Here is a 22,171-nt window from a genome sequence, read left to right as displayed (position 1 = left end):
AGTACTGAGAGGAAAATACATGCAAAAGAATAAAGATATCCCTATCATTAGTGGGGAAAGACAATATTTCATCAACAAAATATGTCGCAGTATAATTTAATTAAAGAACTATATTACATTTCCAATTTTAATGTACATTAGTCTATGATTAAAGTTTAAGTTTTTTTTTATAATAATGTAGATTTTTTTAATATGGGTAAATAAATGTCACATGTTTCTAAAGGCCTCTGTAGTTTGCCTTCTTAGCAGTCTTTCACAGGGTTTAACTTTGTTTATATCGGTATTGAAATCGTATCAGCCGAAATTAAGAAATAAGTCTCAGTTATACTTACAGAAAAGCCAGTCTGGTAAGGCTCAAGTCTACCTGGTCTAAAACTGACTGCACCACTCGTGGCAGTCCCATAATGCCACACACCTTCTAACCATATAGGCCAAGAAAAAGTAGTAGTATTTTAATAATGCCCCTTATCATGTCCCAAAAAGCTGTATATATCTTAAATTAAAAAAGAAATTGAGCTTTTCTTTTTATAGTTACCCGATTGTTTCTAAACGACCTTTAAAACCAGGCTCTGCCTGTTCCTGTCCAGAATGTTCTGTACCCGCACCAATAGGCTAATATTGTCAAGCTCTAATCTCTAGTCATTTTTTGTCCTATATGAAACCACAAAATTTCTAAATACAAGCTGCTCCAAATAGTTTCCAATTACTAGAAAATCTAAGGATGTTTTCTAATCCAAATAACACTATAGGTTTGGACAACATCAGACTGGAGCAATATGATGTTAAAAGGTAGTAATTTGTTAGTGTTTTACCCATCTATCAATCCATGGGTGCAAAAATGTCTCTCTGTCCTCTCTGGTGCAAGCAGGTACCATCCACTGCTGGGTGGCCTCCAACAATCAGTGGGTTACCCCTTATTCTGGACAGGCAACAGGTCATATAAAGATCCACACAAAAACGGTCTGTGTAGATACATACTGTATGCAACCCTAGTTTTCAGCTTTTCTTAATTTAGATCAACATTATCAAAGAAAGATGACCACACTGGCACCAAGAATGACAATTGGGTTTCTATCAAGCTTTATAAAAGGGAAACTGACTCTGTTTACAGATGATAGCCATAATAAAGTTTACTGAGATAAAAGAAAACACTTCTCAATTACCTCTCACACTTTTCTTAGGAAAGAGCTATTTGATCAGTTGCACATAAAACATGCAGATTAGCCCTCTTAAAACCAGTTTAGCAGTAAAAAAGTAATGTTAAATTAACAAGCAATCTAATGATAAATTGAAAAGAGTACATAATAAATTGGTTTTATTTGATAAATGTATAGGTTACTTCATTCTAACACAATAAAATTAATATTTTATGCAATGCTATTTTTGCTTTTATAATTACAATTGGTCCAGTAGTCCGCTGCAAAGCCTGCTTACCTCAGGCTAATACTGCATGAGATTCAGTAGTTATACATCAAGGATTCAAATGGGAACAAGATGACAGTTTGGAACCTGAGAGATATTCTCTTTTTGCAAAGAAAACAGAAAGGCTGTTTAACAGCACTTTCATGGTTACAGCCTAATTCAAAACATGACCCACAACTCTGCAGCCAACAGGTAATTATTCACACCACAGATATTATCCAAGGCTTCTGTAACCAAAAGCAGATTATCAATGCAGAAAAGTTCTCAAACACATGGAGGCAGCTCAAGCTGGCACTAAATAAAACCACATACATGCAATGGACATAAACAAGATCAATTCCAGACGTGGTGAAAGTCTGCAAATAATTAAAGTTAGGCAGGATTCATTGTGTTTTTGTTTCTATGCAGAAATACATGACATGACAACTTACAGACAGAAGGAAATAGGCAAGCAAGTAAATAGTTTAAGGGAAATAAAGATACAATGACTGGATATTAATTTAAATAACATAATACAGTCATTATTTTTAAGCATGTGTAACTTCAGATAGTCATGTTCACTTCATATCTAACATTATCAAAAAAGTCAACTAAATAAATACCATTCAACTACAATTAAGTAAAAAAAAAAAACGAGTTTAAATGGTGTGGAGATGGTTGTATCATTGCTAATGGTGAAGCTCTTGTTTCTAGAGAGATTAAATACAGTTCCCATGGAAACAGCAAATCGCCTTAAAGAGGTGGACACAGTGGTGGACATTGATTTGGGGCCCTGGCCAACCACAAGCTCCACCCCAATTGCTTCAGAAATGAGTAAAGCAACAACTTTCATTTTCCGCCAGTCTGCCCAGTTGTTTTTTAATTGCTTTAACTAATTATATCTTCTTCCCATGATTCTTTTCAAAGTAAACAAGCAGCTAAGTTTCATTTCACCTGACAGGACATGCTTTTTACCAAAAGGCACAACAGCAGGTATAATTCTACCAATACCTGTTCTGATATGAGTCACCTGGAACTAATCTATAATCCTCTGCCACACCTATGTATGATAGAATCTCCAACTAAAACAAAAACAGAATACAGTTTCCCATGGTGTGAGAAAATCGTTTGACTAAACTCCCCAGGCTTTGTTGCGTGGTACTGTGTGCTTGGGTCTATGTGTACTTGTAAAATAAAATGTGAAAGGAATCAAGAGGTTCCCTGGTGGGCAGATGGATGGAATAAAGGGAAAGGAGGAGATATTTAAGCCTAAAGAGTCACTAAGTCTGCTACTTCAACAGCTATTGAACAACTATTCCATTCTTGAAATGATCAAGAACAGATGGTTTTATTTAAAGCCTTCGTGCATTTTAAAGTTGGTCAAAATGTATCAGACAGCTCTAAACTAAATCCCTACCTTATATCACAGAGAAAGCTGATTGCCCTAAAATCAGATCCTTCCTTCATCAATCAAATGACCCTCGCCGGATCATCTTGTGACCTATGACCCCTACCCAGACCATTAGAAGGGGATTTACCTTAAAAGTCATATTGATAACTCTGTCCAGTTCTTCTTAGAATGTACATGTCAAGATGTGCATGTGTGCAAAGTAAATCCCCTGTTAACACATAAAAAACAGACTTCTGCAACTCATTTGGAATAGGATGGGACTTTCCAGCTCCAACAAGTGCACAAACACACACTCCACCCATATCACAAAGCTATACCCGTGTCTAGGGATTTGAAAAGTGATTTTTTTTTTTTTTTTTTACTTATTCCATAAAATTACATTTTAGCTCAATCTTAACTTTGGCAGACTAGCCTGAGATATGGCAAGTATGGTCTATATATGTAAGGGGCTATTCCTTTGCTTTGCAGAGGTTTGTTTATGTGCCCACACACCACAGATTTGGCCAGTCATTGTTTTGCATAATTAAAAAGATAAAGTCCTCTCCAGTTCCACAGGAACATGAGCGCTAAGTTGCCCAAAACATCTCTTCACTTTTGCACTCTTTTCCTGCCATATAAATTGTTTAGCTAAATGAATAAATAGTTTGGGCCAAGGAGATAAACAAAATTGTTGAACTATACAATGGTAGAAGTAGTTGAACGGTTCATTTTCATTTTACTCTAGAATTTCAATTAATGTGCCATAAGCTTCTCTATGAATGTGCTGGACTCAGCCACCGGATATCGGAATAAGAAAGCCATTCTTTCTTTAAGGAGGAAGGCCTCTTCCTTGCCTTTCATGCTAACAAAGACAAGAAGGGCCTGGGCCAGGCTTGGGTCTGCCTCAAGTTTAACAGTATCTGGGAAGAATGTCAGTACCTAAAGACAAAGACTGGCCTCTGTGACTTTCTGACTCAATACTTACACTCCAGACATTTCTGACACAGGATATCTGAATAATGTAAATAAGAATGAATGCATATATATTTATTGTCAGTCTTTTTTTCAGTCTGTGGATCAATTAGTCAGTCAGTTTCTTCCAATTATTCAATCATGTCTATTACTTATTTCTAATCATGGGGATTCATCATTTCACTTCAATTCTCTGATTCTAACTAAGTTCCCTTTTTGGTCTTCAAACATTGATGCTGTATAACCAATGTTAGAGGTATTCAAGGATGACATGTGTTCTGATCTTTCCATTTAGAGTTTTTAATTTCCACAAGGCCTTTTGTTTGATTTGTTTTCTGGTATCAGAGGACTAGGCTTAATACCAGAGAGAGAGAGGGAGTTCAGAATCGCAGTGTTCACAAAATTTATGAAGATTTTGCTTCTAACTTTTAGAATCTTCTTGTCTTCAAATCCCAAATGAGAAATCTCAACCACTCCCGAAACAGACAAGATGAAGCTGTTTACCATGATCGATTGAATTGTCTTTAACTGAATCAGTTTCTTCCGAGGTAGTGAGTGTTTGGAACACCGAACAGCAAGATGGTGTCTATAGAGGAGAGGCTTGTTGATCTGAAATCCAACAGCTAGCGTGCAGAAGAACACAAATTGATAAAGTGAAAAACTCTGTTAAGGCTGGGTACACACTTAACATTCCAGTCGTGCAACAATCTTTTCGATCAGGCTGAGTTTCAGCCTCATTGTGCTTCCTGCGTCGTGTAGTATATTAGCCTCTCACGATGATTAGCCTCTCACGACTACCTCCCGATCAGGAATCGTAAGGTCAGGAGAAAATCAAACATGTTTGAATTTCAATCAGCTCTCGTGAGGTGTTCGTGTGAAAATCCTGTTGTTGAAGATGAGCTACGAGCATCTACGAACCGATTTACCAGAACCTCTAGCACTGCGCATGTGCAAACAAGGGAGTTATTCTTCCAGATAGACCAGTCCGACCAGCACCATCTCTCAGTACTGAGTCCGACATGTGGTTTTTTGGATGTGCAGTGTGAGCAGTTAGACCGCATCAGAGCCTTGGGCCGTACAGTTGAAGAACAAACATCATGATGTGTGAACCTTTAAACCCTGAGATTTCATTGTGCAGTTTGAGCTGTAGCTGAGTACAACGATTGAAAATATCGTACAGTGCTTGCCCAGCTTTATGGTTGGTCATTCTTGAGCTAAAACCACCAAGAATCACGGAATGATCTCACTAAATAAGTTCACAAAGCTGTTTTTTGTTTTTATTATTTATATTACTTATTACCAAGAGCCTTATGTTGTTTGAACATCCTTGAGGTGCTTCGATGCTCTAACGTGTGTAAAGTGAAAGCATGAGAGCAGTCTTTCTCATGAAGGTTTGTGATTTTGAGTTTTTACTTTTTTACTGGTATCTAATCACTTGTTTGCTCTCACATACTAAATTCTCCTTGCAGCATTGTGGTCTCATTGTTATCAGTTGGAGCTATGCAATAGCAGCCAGATTTGGGTTTTGTTATGTTTTTAATTGCTATTTGTTCTTTTGGTTTAAAAAATATTGTTTGCAGCCCTGCAATTTATTCATAACACACAAAGATGTGGTTTTCAGCTACATGCAAGACTCACTATAAAATGATCTGTGGTAAACTTATTGCATCATGAGTCAACAATGGTTAGACTTAGACTAACTTTATTGTCATTTTGTATACACAGAGTGTATACAAAACAAAATTTTGATGCTAACAGCTATTAAACAGTGAATGAGCAGCTTAGCAGTGAAGTGAACATTACCATTTATAAAGTGCAGCGGTGGTCAAAATGTAAACAGCGTAGGAGAAAAGAAAAAGCAGTTTAAAGTCATGATACAAAAGGCATTGATATGGAAAGGTTCAGTGCAGTGCAAAATAAATAAATAGATATGGTGCAAAATGCAGTAGAACATTGAGTTGTGTTCTATTTAAAGGGATTATGAAAGAAAATCAGGGTAGGATAGTAGGATAGTTACTTTGAAAATTCATCATAACATTTTTTAGAAGTACTTTAATTACATTAAAATTTTGCTGGTCAGTGTTGTAAAGTGACTCTTTTATTCATGCTGTTTTGTTTGAATTGTTTTAACTTTTTCTTATTCTGCCATTGATTATGTTTCACTGGCTAACTGACAATCAAGGATCCTGAGATGAACCTTTATAACATATTTTTCGTCATATGGACAAAGCCGACCTCTTTTGATCACCAGTTTTCCATACAATTTATCATCAGTCACATCAATCATGCATGATTTTTGTAACTGAGACTGAATTCCTAATAACAATGCCACAAGTTACTACAAGACCCCTGAAGAATGCTCTGCATTGATATTGCTGTAATTTTTCCACATTTAAAGAGATGAAGAGATTGGGTATCTTCTTCCTCGGAGATGCATCATGTGAATAGCTTAGCTTGTGTCCTCCATTAGGTTATCTGATTAAGCCATTCAAAAACAGCTTTGAAACAATGTTGTGCAGAAGGAAAGCCCAGCCAGCTACAGACACAAGAAAGACAGATGATGAATAAAGCATCTGTTCTGCCAGGAGAGCAACATACAAGTCATCTCAGGTTCTCTGAATTACAGCAGGATTGGAATCACATTCTGCTACTTTGATCAATTCTCCAAATAATTTGTAATAAGTAAAAAAAGAAGGTTAAGTTTTCATAGCTATGATAGGGAGAATGGTCCAAGCTGATGTGCAATAAGCCCACAAAATATGGATTTACTGAATATTATGCTCAGCTTACTTACTGAGAAGTTAAAAATAATAAAAATAAAAACATCTTGAAAGAAATTAAGCATAACGCTTTCCATTTATAGGACAAATACGAAGCATGTGCCACTCAAAACTGTACCTTAATGATGTATTTAACATTTTAACAAAAGTGCATCAGCACTTATCATACAGATTAATCTTTATTATGGTTCTCTCAATTTTATTCCTAGCATTTGCATTTACTGGGCTTGGACCTTTGAGCACCAAACCTGGTATTCAGGAGACCAAGAATACTTGACGGTCTATAGAGAAGGAAGGAAAAGAAGTGGACCTTTACAACAAACTTGACCAACTGTATCATGCATCAAATCTGAATAGCAACACTTCTACATGTTTTACATCTCTCAGGAAACGTAATCGTCAGCCACTGCAAACAGTAACGTAAAAGTTTTTCACTGGCTTATAGGCACCAATGCATGATTAATTTTCAGATAAAACTGCCTAATTTTGCAAGTCTTTGCAACATTAAACATAAACTGTGGAATATAACTTTGAATGAAGCTCGGAAAGAAATATTAAGAGAGAGCTATAACAGGGCCTGTTTGTGCCTAAGAGGTTAAAAATGGCCCAAGATTGTGTCTGTAAAAGAAAAATAAAGGTTGGAATGCAGAGTTTTATTTACAACATTGAAAACTATGAGCCAACAATATACTTAAATTTTCTTTTGTCACAGTCAAAGCAAGATTTTTATAAGAACAATTTCTATTGAAACACTACAGCATGATGTTGTGGTTTGTCGGACTCTAAAGTCATTAAGTGATCTTCTGATTACCAGATGTGGAACGTTTAGTTCTTCCTGTGTCCTGTGGAATATACTAATTAGGTCATCTAAGTTTGATTAAATCTTTGTTTGTTTATTTCTTTTTATGAGAACAAACTCCATTGTACTTTAAATGCTGCAGTAAAAACATGTTCAAACATTAACTCACTCAGTTTTCTTTTTCTTTAAAGTGGCTGCAGTCTTCATGGTTGTTTGGTGCAGGGCTGAGATTTTAGAAACAGTGATGATGAGAAAGCATTCAAACCATCTGACTGCATGTCTCATCAAATAAAAGCCTAGCCATTTGTGAGGGCCCTGTCACACCTTGTCGATTTAGACAGCTTATGCCTGACGTCCAAGAATCTTCTAACATGCTGGCATATGCTGAACTTTTTGTATTTTTTCAATTTTAGGCGTATACATAGCGTATTCATAACAAGTCCAGAACTTATGTCCAACGACAGCTTAATGTCTCGTTAATCAGTAATGCACCCGGAGTACGTACTTGCCGTATGTCGATGGGTGCCAGTGTGTTTCAGCATACTTCAGCGTGCTCATAACATATACAAAACTTATCCAAAGTCTATCCAACGTATGCCAGCATTTTTGCCAGATTTTTCGCACTTCAGGCACACACTGGCTAAATCATCAAGGTGTGATCGGGACTTGAACAATAAAAAATCCAAAATGGCCCATATTCTTTGTATCTACAGTTTTTAAAGCTAACTATGCACTTTATCATATTATTTCAGGAGAGACTCCAACAGGGCAGCAACGTTATACAGTAAAACCCTAAGAAAAAATAGATTAAAAGAGTTCTCTGTGCATCAAACTAAAACGTGTGAGATGACCTAGTTTCTAATATTTTTTATTGCCTCATCCTTTAGACATAAACACATTATTAACAGCAGGTATTTTTGGTTCTAAGACTCTTAGAATTGAAAGAGGCCAAAACAAAGAACGAGAGGATTGGAGATAACAACTTTAAAAACTGAGAAAGCAGACAGAAACCAAAAATCCAATGGAATTAACATGTTGAGAGTGAACGTGTGGAGGGCCAGTGCTAGATAATAGTTATATTTGTAATGCCACTAAGACTAAAACAACTCGTATTAATCATTACTAATTGATTATTGAAATAATCTTCAAATAATTTATAAATTGATTAACCTATAGGGACTCTAAAGCATGTCTTTAGCTGACAAAGCAACCTACTTAGCACAGTTTGTGTTTCACCTGGTTTAATTTCGTGAAAAGTGTTCTTTAATGAATCTTTGGCTATCTGATTGCTATTTGAATTATCTAAAAATTAATCGACAGGTAAATTGATTTGTAAAATAGTCATCAGTTGCAGCCCTAATTGCCATATACAATACTGTTATAGTGAAGACAATAACAATCCAAGAAGGTTGAACCTGCCAAAGAGGCAAAACTACTATACCCCAAGTATTTTATTGAGATGCTTTTTTTTTCTGGAGCTTTTTTATCAAACCTGTATTAGAACTGGTTATGTACTTGAAAATATTCTATTAGATGGCATTAGATGGTAATCATAACAGTGAAGATTGGCATGACAGAAGTTGTGGTTTGCCCAAATATTCTCTCTTTGACCTGGTTTACCTTTTTCTTATACATCAAATTCTTCAACTTAAGTTTTAAGTTTATTTGAAATAGAGTTTGTATAAGTATAGAAATCATGAAAATGCTGTCAGAGTTGTAGAATTTTGTATAGAGAATGATATTGCAAATAAGCAAAATGGCTCCTTTATCTTCTAACAATCTGCACATCTACTTCACATTTAAACCATATCCAGAGTCAATAAAACCAGAGTTACACTGTGTTCATAGTAGTTTCTTTTCATAGGCGTGTTACTTTTACTGATTGGGTAAGCCTTTAGCCCAAAAGATGACCTGTGATGTTGGAGGCTGATAGAAAGGGACAGTTCAAGAACACAGGAAAGTTTAAATCCAGCACATGTCAAATGATTCTTAAGTTTATCTTGAAATTTGTAGCTCAGCATCTGGAAATAATAAGCGGTTGCTGCCCCATCAGCATAATGATATCAGAGTACCTACATCTCAAAGGAAAACCTCCAACTATATCTGTTTGAAAGGACTGGAGGATTGTGTGCAATCAAGAACTGATTCTAAACACCGAATAAAAGATGAAAAACAACAAGCCGCATTAAAATGCATTAACATCGAATACAATTTATGTTTAATTGTACTTGGCTGATGTTGCTGATGACGCATGTACAAAAGGCATGCTTGTATTGTTTATGGACATGAACCTAAGTTTTGGCGACAGAGAGGAGGTTTTCTGGTTTAGGAATTCTCCTGTTCATCTTTTTCACATAATATGGTTCTCCTGGTTTCTTCATGGCATGACCATCAGCATGCACTAAACTGGTTCAAAGCCAATAGGGAAATTGCCAGACAGCGTTGCTAAGTCTATGGTTATGGTATAAATGTGAAAAGATGGATTCCTTCCTCAAGGTCAAGGGTCAGCGTTCTGGTTTTCCTTTATAGATAAGTGGGATTGATATATCGGAGACTCATCTCCCAACATGTAGACGTTGGTATAGTTTGTGGTGAAACAGAAAATTAGGTTTTTAATGTAACCTTATGTGTCTATGTTATGAACATTACACATGACACTGGCAAATAGATAAAGTAAATAAAATCAAGATTTTGGACACACAGCTGAAATGAGTTGTTTCTACACCAGTAGGAGAAAATTATAAGGCAGACTGATGAGTGTTTCCCTTTAGAGGTTATCCTGACTATTTGAGAGAGACATTAGGGACAAACAGACAACCTGTTTGGGAGATTATATCTATCCCTTCAGTTTTGTAAATACATCAAGATTTATCAGAGTAAGCTGAAGAGTGTTGCAAGAGAGAGGGATGTGTGCGTCTCCCTCCTGAGCCAGCGATAGTTCGCAGACAACTGATCGATAAATGGAAAAACAGACGAATTAATGGCTTTTGACGTGTATAGAAAAAGGCAGACTTTGTTGAGCTCCTAAACTTCACAATTTTTCATGGGAATGAATAGAGCAGTCACACAGTAGGCTGGCTCTGCTCTTCTGGAAAAGCTATGAAAACACAATAAAGCCTTTTGTTTTACATAAACACTGTCTACACACCTTATTAACTGTGAGGCTGAGACAAAAGAAATCCTTTTTTTAAATTAACAAATGGAAGAAAACCCAAACTAAGTTTATACAGCGTTAAAAAGGACACCATAAATTTAAAGATACTTTAACCGTTGTCTTAGATTTGATCAGTTAGACAGTTTGGCAGCAAAGGATCAATGTCTTGGTCAAAGACCAGAGACCAAGACTAAAAGATTTGTCATGGGAATTGTCACTGGCTCCAAACAACATTTTTCCACTTAAGGGTCTCACAACCTTGTATCCTCCTCCTCCTCACAGTCTCCTAGCAGCCTTCCCCTCCATCACTCTTTACTTCCCACCTCCATGTCAGATGGACATATCCATTTCACCATCTCTGTCCAAACCACAAATGTCATTTATGACTCACCAATTACACACTGGAATAGCTAAACTGCTTTTTCAGCCTCCACCAGACACCTCAAGAGATTAACCAATCCCAAGGCTGAGGGTAAAGCCCCTCCTTGGAGTGGAAAATATGTGTGGAGGAGAGAACAGGTGTTTTTGTGTGAGAAGAAAACAGCAGCTAAGACATATCTGAGACAAATGCATCTCTGATGATGCAGAACTTCGACCAAAAGGAATTGTAAGATAATTTACAACTTTAAAGTACTTATCTACTCCTTTCTGTGACAGAAAGAAGGAAGACAAACACAGGCAGCTGAGAACATGACATACCTGCCAGGTCTTTAAATAACAAGGTCAGAGGAGAGATATCTTCGTAACCCAACGACGCCTGTTAAAATAAAAGGACTAAACGACAAGCACAACTCTTCTAAATCCAGACATTTTTACAGCAGACAGGTTGTGAACTCCCAGGGTTGCATTACTCGGTTGGTGGTCATTGGCAGGGGCAGATTCAGCTGTTACCCGCAGTGTGGGGGGCTGTCTACAGGATCAGACCAGCCCTGTCAACGCTATGGACAGCAAGAACAACAAATCAAACCTTAGCCTTCAACACATTGTTGAAGAAGTAACATAAATGCTGCTTCTGTCAGTCACTTTGAGGTTGCATTGATGCTGCCATTCAGCATTAAGTTTTAAACTTGGTGGCGGAAAGAAGCTCATCTTTCCCAGTTGCTTCAGTCGTCTCACAACTCACACATTAAATTTCATAACACAAATTTTCTTCCTCTAGGAAAAACTCATGCTTCATTCTGACCAGAATAAATGCCTACCATGGGAGAGACTCTGATTTGTGGGAATCAAATCAATACATAAGTAATTTCCTCACATTCCAAGAATCACAAGAAAAACTAGTAAGCAAAGGTCTGCTGGAGCCAAACATGGCCCCCGTTGTTTCACTTCCTGTATGTCGAGAAGAGAGGAAAGGGGAAGAAATCTTGCATCTTATCTTTTGATTGCAGCTTTTTTGATGTCAGCCTGACCTGCTTTGGGTCAAAGGTCATAACACTGTTTGGTGCATCTTCACTTGACCCTAAAGTGTTTCAACAGACGTTTCTGGCGACTGTGACCCAGTCCAAAGGTTCTGATGCTGCATCAGTGTCATGTGTCTCTACATGTTAATGTCTAAGCAAAAATAATTGAAGCTCATTATGAAAACTACAAAAATCATATTAAATGTTCTGCCAAGCTTGAAATCAGCTGGTTAGCCTAGTTAGTCTGCAACAACCAAACTGTCCTGGATAAAAGATCAGCAGAGCAGCTTTGGATTAATGGGAGGCATGAGAGGATAGCAAAGCTCCAGTTGTGGACCTCCCATGGGTGGATGGGAACACATTCAACTCCCAACAATAAATCCAGAGTGTTAAAATACTCCAGTTTCACTGGTGTCATCTGATCAGATACAAGTTGTTCAGCCAGATACTAACTTAACTTTAGTCCAGATGTTCTGCATCTGTTACGTGGTTAGAGATCTAAAATATAAGTTTATGCTGGATAAAAGCAGAGCTGCATTTTGCAACTTTATGTGTGTAACCACTTTGACCTTTCAGGAATTTAGATAGACTAATATATATATAACTCAATATGTCTGCAGCCAATCTAAAAGGTCTTGATACATTTTAGTTTAATATGTTGTTTCCAGCAGTTCACAAATTTATGGATGTGTGTTGATCATGTTTTTCCTCTGAAAACACATGATAAAATATTTACCAAAAATGTGAGGGTAAACTACAGCTTGTGAGATACTGTACTATTGAAAAGACAAGATAGACATTATAATCAAAGCTATAAAGTGGCTGAAAATAACACTAGAAGACTTAAAGGATATTTTTTGGATGCACTTTTTAGTCCTACATCATATAGGGATGTCCTGTATCCTGCTTATTTCTAAGGATAAGAAAAGCAGGACAGAAGCCTTTTATTCCACAGAAAACATCCAGACTGGTTTAAAATATCACAAAAACCTTGTAAGAGAGAACTGATTATGTTCTTCTAAACAGAGCTTGACAACCGTTCCAAAAGGTCCAGTAAGACTCACCCAAAAACAACCATGAGCATCACTAAAAAACAAATAATTCATTGGGTGAAACATTGAAAGCATCATGCTTTAAGTATACTTGACTTCAATTTAATCTAATCCTTTCTAAGCTGAATAACACATAAACATTTTTTAATAGCTGCCAGTTGTGCCTCAACACCTTCAGATCTCAGGAAAGATGAAGATAGATTTTATCTTTAAGCTTCACTGTGACCAAAGATTGCATCAAAACCAACAACAGAATGGCTTGACAAAAGCGGAGATTTAGGTTTTGGAATGGCTAAAAAAAGCAACAGAAATCTGCAGTGTCACTTTAAGGGAGCTTTTGACAAAATATTTCCTCACAAATCTGATAAAGCTGGAGGATTTTTCAAAGAAAAGTGGACCAATATTCCCAATTCATGGTTTAGGATACTGCCAGATTCCTAGAAAAGAAAAGTTAAATGGAGTGAAATGGGTCTAGTAGCCATTAGTAGTTTAAGGGCATACTAATCTTATTAAACAGCATCAATGCACCATTTAATTCTTTATGATTTACCCTCTAGTTGTTAGGATAATTATCATAGATTTACTTTTGTTTTTTTTTCAAATGTGCAGGATAAACATCAAATTATACATAGACTAAAGCTGGGTATACACTGTGCAAAATTTTCAATTGTTGTATGCAGCTACAACTTTAACTGTAAGATGAAACTGTAGGGTTTAAAAGTTCACAGCTCACAATGTGCGTTCCTAAACTGCATGACTAAAAACCAAACGTCGGACTCAGCGTCGAGAGATGGCGCTGGTCGGACTCGTCAATCTGGAAGAACAAAGAGGACTCCCTTGTTTGCACATGTGCAGTGCTCGAGGTTCGGGTAAATCAGCTCATAGCTCTGCTTCAACGGCAGGATTTGTCCACGAAAATCGTGTGAGGGCTGACTGAATAGAAAAATGTATGATTTTCTCCAGACCTTACGATTCCTGATTGGGAGGTGGTCGTGAGAGGCTAATCACCCCTCGTTACCCAGTGTATACCACATGACGCACAAAATCGAGGCTCAAAGTCGGCCCGATCGAAAAAATTCTTGCATGAGAACAGGCCTGAAAAGGGCAAAAAAAAATCGTACAGTTTATGTGCGGCTTAAGCTTTCTAAAGATTTTTTTTTTAACATCTCATATGTAATTTGATATCTTCCAAGTTTTAGATGTTATCTGTAACAATGCGTAATGCGGCTAATGGCCATGCAAAAAAAAAAAAATGTATTAACTCATTGCAGATAAATGGTAGGAGGTTTCATCATAACTAAATATCACATGTTGTGTCACAGGGCAGTTTTTTCCATCACTCTATTTATGCTTCAGAGGGAATTGGATGTTTTTTTTTTATTATTTCATTCCTTTATTTGCTTAGTTTTTCTTCCCAGAGCAGAAAAATGTTATTTTTCAGAGTGAGTCTGAATAAGGAAGCTGGTTCTGTTTCAAAACATCAGAATTCTACGCTAAAAAAATAACTATTTTGCTATGATCAGTCTCCGGTCTGGTCTTTTTTCTTTAATTTGCAGAACAACCTTTCTCATATTTGTCAATATGAGAGTGGAGGTTGGTTGAGGGCCCAAATGCAGAGATAATGGAGACTGGGTTTAATAAAAAAAAAAAGGCACGAAAAACAAAATCCAAGAACCAAAAACCAGGAGACATCAGGGGAAAACGCACACAGGGAGCCAAGTAACAAAAAGGAACCGGCACAGGTAGAGTATATATGGGAGGCAGAACAAAGACTAGGGTAACCAGCTGATATGGAGCAGGTGTTAATGGAGGTGACTAGAAGGGAGCTAGAGAAGGAGACTGGCACAAGGGGGCAACAGAGAGTAACTTAAATATATCACAGAAAAAAGGAAAAAAACAAACCAAAGATCAACAAAATAGAATTACTAAGATTACTGAAAAGTAAAAACTCAAAGTCCAAGAGGGGAGAACCATAACGATATTTAGACTCTTAATTCATGAAATCTTTATTTTCTCTTTCAGAACTCACAAAAATAAGCATTTATTCTCTTATAATTTTTTTTGCTATTATAAACAGTAAAGGTTTAGACAAACATAATTTTACAAGCCATTCAAATCTCTATATTTATTAAATGAATGATTCTGATTAATTCCCATACATGGGCATAGAACAGACATTTTTGAGGGAGTGGGTAATGCACTGTTGTGTTTGTCAATGAGAAGGCGGGGCTCATCCAGGGCACCAGTCATTGCCAGTAGTTGTTTGTATAAGGCCTAAATCAACCATGAAGCATCCAGTCATGAAAAAATTTATTTAAATGTTGTATTTTCAGAATTATAAATGGATTTCATAAATTGTACTTTGATTTAAAGTCAATAAACACATCAGGATATTTGTTGTCAGTTAAAAATGATGACACTGAAATAAGAAAATGTCTGTAGACATGATCAAATACACATTCTCTAAAGTTTGTTTAGCTTACGCAGTAAATTCGTGATATTTAATATAATAAAGTTCTGGTTAAAATCCAATATTTAAGTTAAAAGACGATCAAAAGCTTTCCAGAGTTATTAGGACACTTTTAGTTTAGCAGTGTATCAGAGGTGCTGAATAACATTCAAACTTCAGTGTTTACAGATATATATTCTTCTACAACCTTTTCTGTTCAAAACGCAAATAAGACTCCAATTTCTATTAAAATATAACAATATCAATAATAAAAACCACTAATCAACAAACAGTACTGACTAGAATTCAAGTTTGAATAGCATAAATAGTAGGGGTGGGTATTGCCAAAGAAGTCACGATTCGATTCGAATTACGATTCACAGGCCACGATGCGATTCTATCACGATGCATCACGATACTTGAATTATTGCGATGCATTGCAATATTTTCTCCTCCATGTTTTGTTTTTGAATGACTCTGCACAGTATCCCGCGGCCGGAAATGCTTGTAACACAAGGCAGCGTGCGTCAACACATTTGCAGCGACGTCTACTGGACTGGAAGTTGTATTACACTTGTTTTTGGCTGATGTTCGCCAACCATTCATGCAATTTTATTTATTCATTTTTCTAAATTAATAATCGATACTTGGCGTCAAGAATCGATTCAGTAGATCACGAAAATTAGAATCACGATGCATCATCATGACGATTATTTTGCACACCCCTAATAAATAGTTTATATTTATGCCAAAACAGGATTAAAACCTGTCAAGAGTCACTAAAACCACTGACATAAGCCATGAGAGAGATGACAGTTATACATGACATACAAATAAAAAAGTATGTAGGTAAATGTTTTTTTAAAGTGTAAAGGGAGACAAAAACATTAAAAACGATTTAATAGTCTAACAAGATATGATTAACTGCACAATGCTCCAAGCTTCTTATTGCTTTGCCAGAACTTCCTACACATTCAGTCCCACACAGAAAGTTTAGCTACTGGAGGCGCATATTGGGCCCCACCCTCTTCCCTTCTCCTCCTTCTCTATGGATCAGTCCAACGGAGGTGAAGGAGGCTGAACTGAGCAGATCTCTGAAAGTTTCAGACCACTAAAAAGAGCCATGTTTCTAACATAATGACTTTTTAGAAATAAAGATATCATATACTTCAGTACATGACTATGATTTTGGTATAAGGGGTCCTTAGAAATGATGAAACAATGTTTTGCCTATTAAATGTATAATTAAACTGAGGGTTTGATATAAAAAGTCAAATGTAGACTAGGTTCTATGTGTAGCACATTTTTTATTTAAAAGTTTGCATGCACTCACCTCAGCCTGTGTGACATGTAAAGTGGAACAGAGCGCAGCCAGCAGCAGCAGCAGCTGCGGCTGCAGCGCGCAGGATTGGAACAGCATCGCTGGATGTGCGGCGCGCGCGAACAGCTTCCCCTTCAACCCGCTCCTCTGTCCTCGGTTAAACTCACAGCTTATCTGCGGAGCACAGACGGTACGTTCGGCTGCATCTTTGTCCGAGACGATGTGAACTTCTGATCAATGCAACTTGCTCTTGTTCCCGTTGCACCACACCCCCCACCTTCCTCCAAAAACGACCACCCTCTCTCCCAGCCAGACCGAGTCTAAAACTGCTTGTTTCAAACACTTTGACTTTTCTCTGTACGGAGAGGAACTACTCGGGACACTTCTGGGCTTTATGTGGGATATTTGGGGGTCCCTTTTTTTTCTCCTTACACTGGGGATGATTCCGTGTCTTTTCTAGGTCTGGTACTAACCCCTCTCTCCAATCTGTGACATCTCTATTCCAATAGGACGCGCGTTACTAAGGCAGCCGTAAGTTATAAAAAGTATTTTATGCACTTCTGTATGAAGGTGATTTCAAACTATTGTTGGTTTATATAAAAATATTAATTGCTTAATCACATTATTTTCTTCTATGATGAACTCCGATTGCGTCTGCAATCAACAGGTTGAGTGAACATGCTTTAAGTCTGCATCCAAAAGTGGGGACTTGAGTTTGATCAGCAGTGGGACCATGCAAAGGCAGCACAGAGGGGGAACAAACCTGAGGTAAAACATCAGTAACTTAAGAATTTAGCTCATTTTCTGCTTTTTATTCATTAGGATTTACAAGAGTGTGTTTTGTTTTACAGGCTGCTGCTTCTTTGCCTTTACATCGCCATCATCGCCTCTGGAGCGCAAGCTGTAAGTTTTATAGATTTTTTTTATTACTGCAAAAAAATACACACTGCTGACAATAGTGATACAAAATCAATCCCATTCCTTTTGGGTTGGGATTGTGCTGCTTGGAGCTGTTCATGTTTTTCAGCTGCCAGTGGGAGTGTCTGCTATGGGGAGTTCCTTCAGTAGGAGGGCTCTTCCGTTTCTTAGGATGATTGGTAAATAAAAAAAATAAATAAATAAACTCTACAAAAAAGATGTTAGAAAATTGAGTCATGGTTTGAAGTTTTAGTTATGAGCTTTTTAACAAAGTAAAAAAAAAAAACAAGATGAGCTCTTGATGTCTGATGGGAGACACCTGACCCTTTGACCTGGCACCAAGGGGGTGGGAGTGGGATCATGACCTCTGTCTCCTGCATGATACCTTCCTTAGCTCTGTATGCATTCTTAAAGGTAAAATTATAAATAAAGCTTTTTATTCTGGTTCCAATTATCTTTTTCTTATCTGTTCTTCATTCTCATTTTTAACACTACAAACAAATCACTTTAAAGTTTTGGATTGACCTGCTAAATCTTTGGTATTAAATGTGAGAGACTTTACCCTGCATGGATATAATTATGGGGGTTCCCTGCACTTTGTCAAATGTCCATTTTTGTCCCTTGCGTGCTTTACTGTCCAAAAACATTGTTACACTACAGTACAAAGATATTCGTCGAGCACTCGGACCAAGCCGAAAACCGCAGCTCAAGCTGAAGCCCGCTTACCAGAGTTTTGATGAAATGTAATTAATCTTTATTCACTTTACAGCTTGTAAACTTTTAACTTAAAAAGTCTGTCCTAATTCCTGTCACCCTAATTCTCCATATTAGAAACATTTGAGTTTTACATAAAAACAAGAGATTTCCCAATCCAATAGTGATTTCCGAAATCGGTCCATTCAAGCAAAAAAAACAAATATTAAACTTCGTGATAGAAAAATAAACTAAGTCCCACCTCCCACCAAAGTCCCTAAAATCTTTGTTATGTGCAAGCTAATAGAAATACTATAAATGTAACCTGTTGGTTGAATAAAAAAAAAAGAAGGGGGACACAATCACAAAGAGGAAATTCATTGGATATTTGAAACTTTTAAACAAAACTTAAAAAAATGGACCGAGCAAAATTATTTAGTCCCCTTAAGTTAATACTTTGTAGCACCACCTATTGTTGCAATTTCAGCTGTACGTCACTTGGGGTATTTCTATCAGTTTTGCCATCGAGAGACTAACATTTTTTTCCCCATTCTTCCTTGCAAAACAGCTGGATCTCAGTGAGGCTGGATGAAGAGTATTTATGAACAGCTGTTTTCAGTTCTTAGCACAGATCTTGGGTTGGATTCATGTCTGGACTTTGACTTGGCCACTCTAACACCTGGATATATTAATTTGTGAACCATTCTACTGTAGCTATTATCCTGGATTATTGTCTTGTTGAAGATAAAACTCCATCCTAGTCTCAAGTCTTTTGCAGACTCCAACTGGTTTTCTTTCAGAATGGTCCTGTATTTGGCTCCATCCATCTTCCTATCAATTTTAACCATCTTCCCTGTCAATGATGAAGAAAAGCAGGCCCAAACCATGGTGTGGCCTCCACTATGTTTAACATAGGCGATGGTGCGTTCAGGGTGATGAGCTTTGTTGTTTTCATGTCAAACATGAAGTTTTGCATTGTGGCCAAAAAGTTAGGTTTTGGTTTATTCTGACCAGAGTGCCCTCAGTCACGTATTTGGTGGGTCTACCAGGTGGCTTGTGGCAAACTTTAAACAAGACTTTTTATGGATATCTCTTTGGCTTTCTTCCATAAAGGCCAGCTTTGTGCAGTCTACCACTACTTGTTGTGATCTCTGATCACAGATCTCTGCAGTTCATCCAGAGTGATCATGGACCTCTTGGTTGCATCTCTGATCAGTCTTCTCCTTGTTTGTGCTGAAAGTTTTGAGGGACAGCCCGGTCTTTGTAGATTTGCAGTGGTCTAATACTCTCTCCATTTCAATATTATCGCTTGTACTGTGCTCCTTGGGCCTGCCTGGTGTGCTACTTGCTCTTCATGATCTTCTCTGCGCTCTCACCTCTGAGACGATCGCAGAGCGAGTGCATTTATACAAGGCTTGATTACTCACAGGTGGATTCTTTTTATCATCATCAGTCATTTAGGTCAGCAATGGATCATTCAGAAATCCTCACTTAACTTCTGGAGAGACTTTGTTGCACTGAAAGCAAAGGGCAATTCATTTTGCACGCCTCACTCTTCAGCCTTTTTATTTGTTAAGAAAGCTTAAAATATCCAATAAATTTGCAGTTTATTTCTTTATATTTGATGACTGAAATATGGAAAAAAAATCTAAAGGTTCCCTGGGGCCGAAAAAAGAGATAGATGATGTTATTGTATGCAGTAATTCCTGTTGTGGTTAAGCACATCTTTGACATATTTTATGTCAGTACAATGAATGAAGAAATCCCAACATAATTACTGTACAATTTGAGCTACATTCAGTATGTAGGTCATGAATTGTTGCTGATAATTTCCCCCTTTGCTATTGTATACATTTTTGTATTGTCCATTTTTATTCCTTAAACATTATGTTTAAAAACACAAGCTCTAGGAAAATGTTCCTTCTCAGGAGAATCCCTCTTAGCTAAACCCTCAAAGACCGGAGTTTAAGACCCCCTGATCTACACTATTGAAATTAGGTAGTGTGTATGGTGTTAACACCAATCAACAGTGTCATAGTTTTATAATTGGTCTTACCACATAATAGTTGGGTGGCCATAGCTGTGATCAAGAAACAACCAACAGAAACAGTAAGTAGTGTAAAATGGTGTAAGAGTGAAAATTGCCATAAATTTCACAATATTTTGTATGGAGGCACAATGTTTGCAGAAACTAGTGAATTATGTAGTTTTAAAAGTTCTCGAACATGGAGTATGATATGCATAATTTCAAATAAGCTGCTGCCTTTAGCTTTCATCCATCCATCTATCTCCTCTCACTTATCAGTCATGGTATCTCCAGCAGTCTATGGCTGAAAGGCGGGGTAAATGGTGAACAGGTCATCAGTCTGCCTTTTATCTTATTATTCTAAAATCATATAAATCAATTTAATAATTATTTAACATGACTGTGGCTCCAAGGTAGGAATAATCATCTTTACTCATGGGCAAGCCATTGAACTCAGAAGTTGCCTATCAGTTTTCATATCTCTGTATGAATGTGTCAAAGTGTTGAAGTGTGACTTAGTAAATGTAGCTCAGTGCTTTGAGTTGTAAGTATGACCAGAAAAGTGTTATATAAATTAGGTCTGTCCACAATTTGAAGGTTTTTAAAATGTATGCAAGACGATTCCGCCTCCCGATCTTAACATATGAAAAGACCAAATTATTTTTTGTTTAAAGGAAATTCGTCAACCATTTGCTGTCAGTGCGTGAATATGTCTTTTTAAAAAAGCATGGGCTTTTAATATGTGCCCTAAAGGTGAGTGCTACAACACTTGGTTTTCTCTGAGTATGAGACTCTCATTGAATACAGTAGCAAGAAGGGAAATAGTTGTTAAGCTGAACGGCTGCATAAAAGAACCTGTACCGCAGAGTGCAACCAAGTTTTAAAATCAAATCAATGCTGGAAGTACACACCAAAGGTTTTGGACATTTCTTATTATTATTATTGAATACAGAGACTTAGAAATAGGCAAGAAAACTTTAAATTAAGTTGAGTGGCTTTAACAGCTAAACCTTACCATACATTGATGAATGAGAGACCTAAGATCAGTGGATTTAATGTGACTTTGTTAACTTCCTGTTAAGCAGACTCCTGTTGATTTTGTTGGGAATTTCGTTGGTATGTCCTTCCAGGACTACAACTTTATAATCAATCAATGAATCAAACAAGTATAAAATTGTGTTCTGCTCAAAATTGGACTGGACTGTTCTAAACTTAGCAGAAATGTTGTCTAACACTTTTTTTAAACCTTTAATTTATGTCTTATCTTATGTGTTGGAGGAATCGTTGCATTACCAATTATAAAAAAATAGAATGGCTCATAAAATGAAGGTAAATTGCAAATTATAAGTTATCGAGATGTTGCCTTATTATATAAAACATTTCCCTGCCTAATGGGAAATAATGAAAGAGTTACTTGCCTTTTGTGTCGTGATGTTTTAGTAACTACTGTATGCTCTTATATATCATCAAGCTTAATGTAATGCTGAAGTCAAAGTCTAATTTATTTGAAAGACCATCATTCACCATGTGAATGTGTTTTGCTTTTCTGTTTATTTGTGCAGGCTGTCAGCTGTTTGGTGCTTCTCCAAGATATTTAATATCATACTCAAGGCTCTCAGATGAAAACTTATTTTCTTTAGTCTGATGAAAAGGCCCTGTTGTCCCCAGCTCTTATCGAATTTGCCTAGCTCTTTATCAGGAGCGTATGACACGGCTTAGCTCCTCTATTTATCACATAGCTTCTCTTAACAACGCCAGAGGTACAGCAATCTATTTTAGTTTGGTACAACTCATGCTCTTTGTACATAATTTTAAA

General features: G+C 36.9%; 2 protein-coding genes across 3 annotated transcripts in view; one reads left to right on the top strand and one right to left on the bottom strand.

The window, feature by feature from the left end:
- LOC107096495 (collagen alpha-1(IV) chain-like) overlaps positions 1 to 17,012 on the bottom strand; it is a 64,245-nt gene extending 47,233 nt beyond the window's left edge. The window contains exon 1 of the mRNA XM_015393161.1: positions 16,731 to 17,012. Within this exon, the coding sequence (XP_015248647.1) occupies positions 16,731 to 16,817 (87 nt within the window). The 5' untranslated portion in view covers positions 16,818 to 17,012. The remainder of the gene's footprint in view (positions 1 to 16,730) is intronic.
- Positions 17,013 to 17,025: 13 nt separating this feature from the next.
- col4a2 (collagen, type IV, alpha 2) overlaps positions 17,026 to 22,171 on the top strand; it is a 72,719-nt gene continuing 67,573 nt past the window's right edge. For both annotated transcript variants that reach the window (XM_015393159.1, XM_015393160.1), the window contains exons 1-3: positions 17,026 to 17,249; positions 17,386 to 17,486; positions 17,570 to 17,621. In XM_015393159.1, the coding sequence (XP_015248645.1) occupies positions 17,452 to 17,486; positions 17,570 to 17,621 (87 nt within the window). In that variant the 5' untranslated portion in view covers positions 17,026 to 17,249; positions 17,386 to 17,451. The remainder of the gene's footprint in view (positions 17,250 to 17,385; positions 17,487 to 17,569; positions 17,622 to 22,171) is intronic.

This window comes from Cyprinodon variegatus, unplaced genomic scaffold, assembly GCF_000732505.1.
Source record: "Cyprinodon variegatus isolate N-32 unplaced genomic scaffold, C_variegatus-1.0 Scaffold628, whole genome shotgun sequence".
Classification (NCBI taxonomy): domain Eukaryota; kingdom Metazoa; phylum Chordata; class Actinopteri; order Cyprinodontiformes; family Cyprinodontidae; genus Cyprinodon; species Cyprinodon variegatus.
This window is presented reverse-complemented; position numbering and strand designations above follow the sequence as displayed.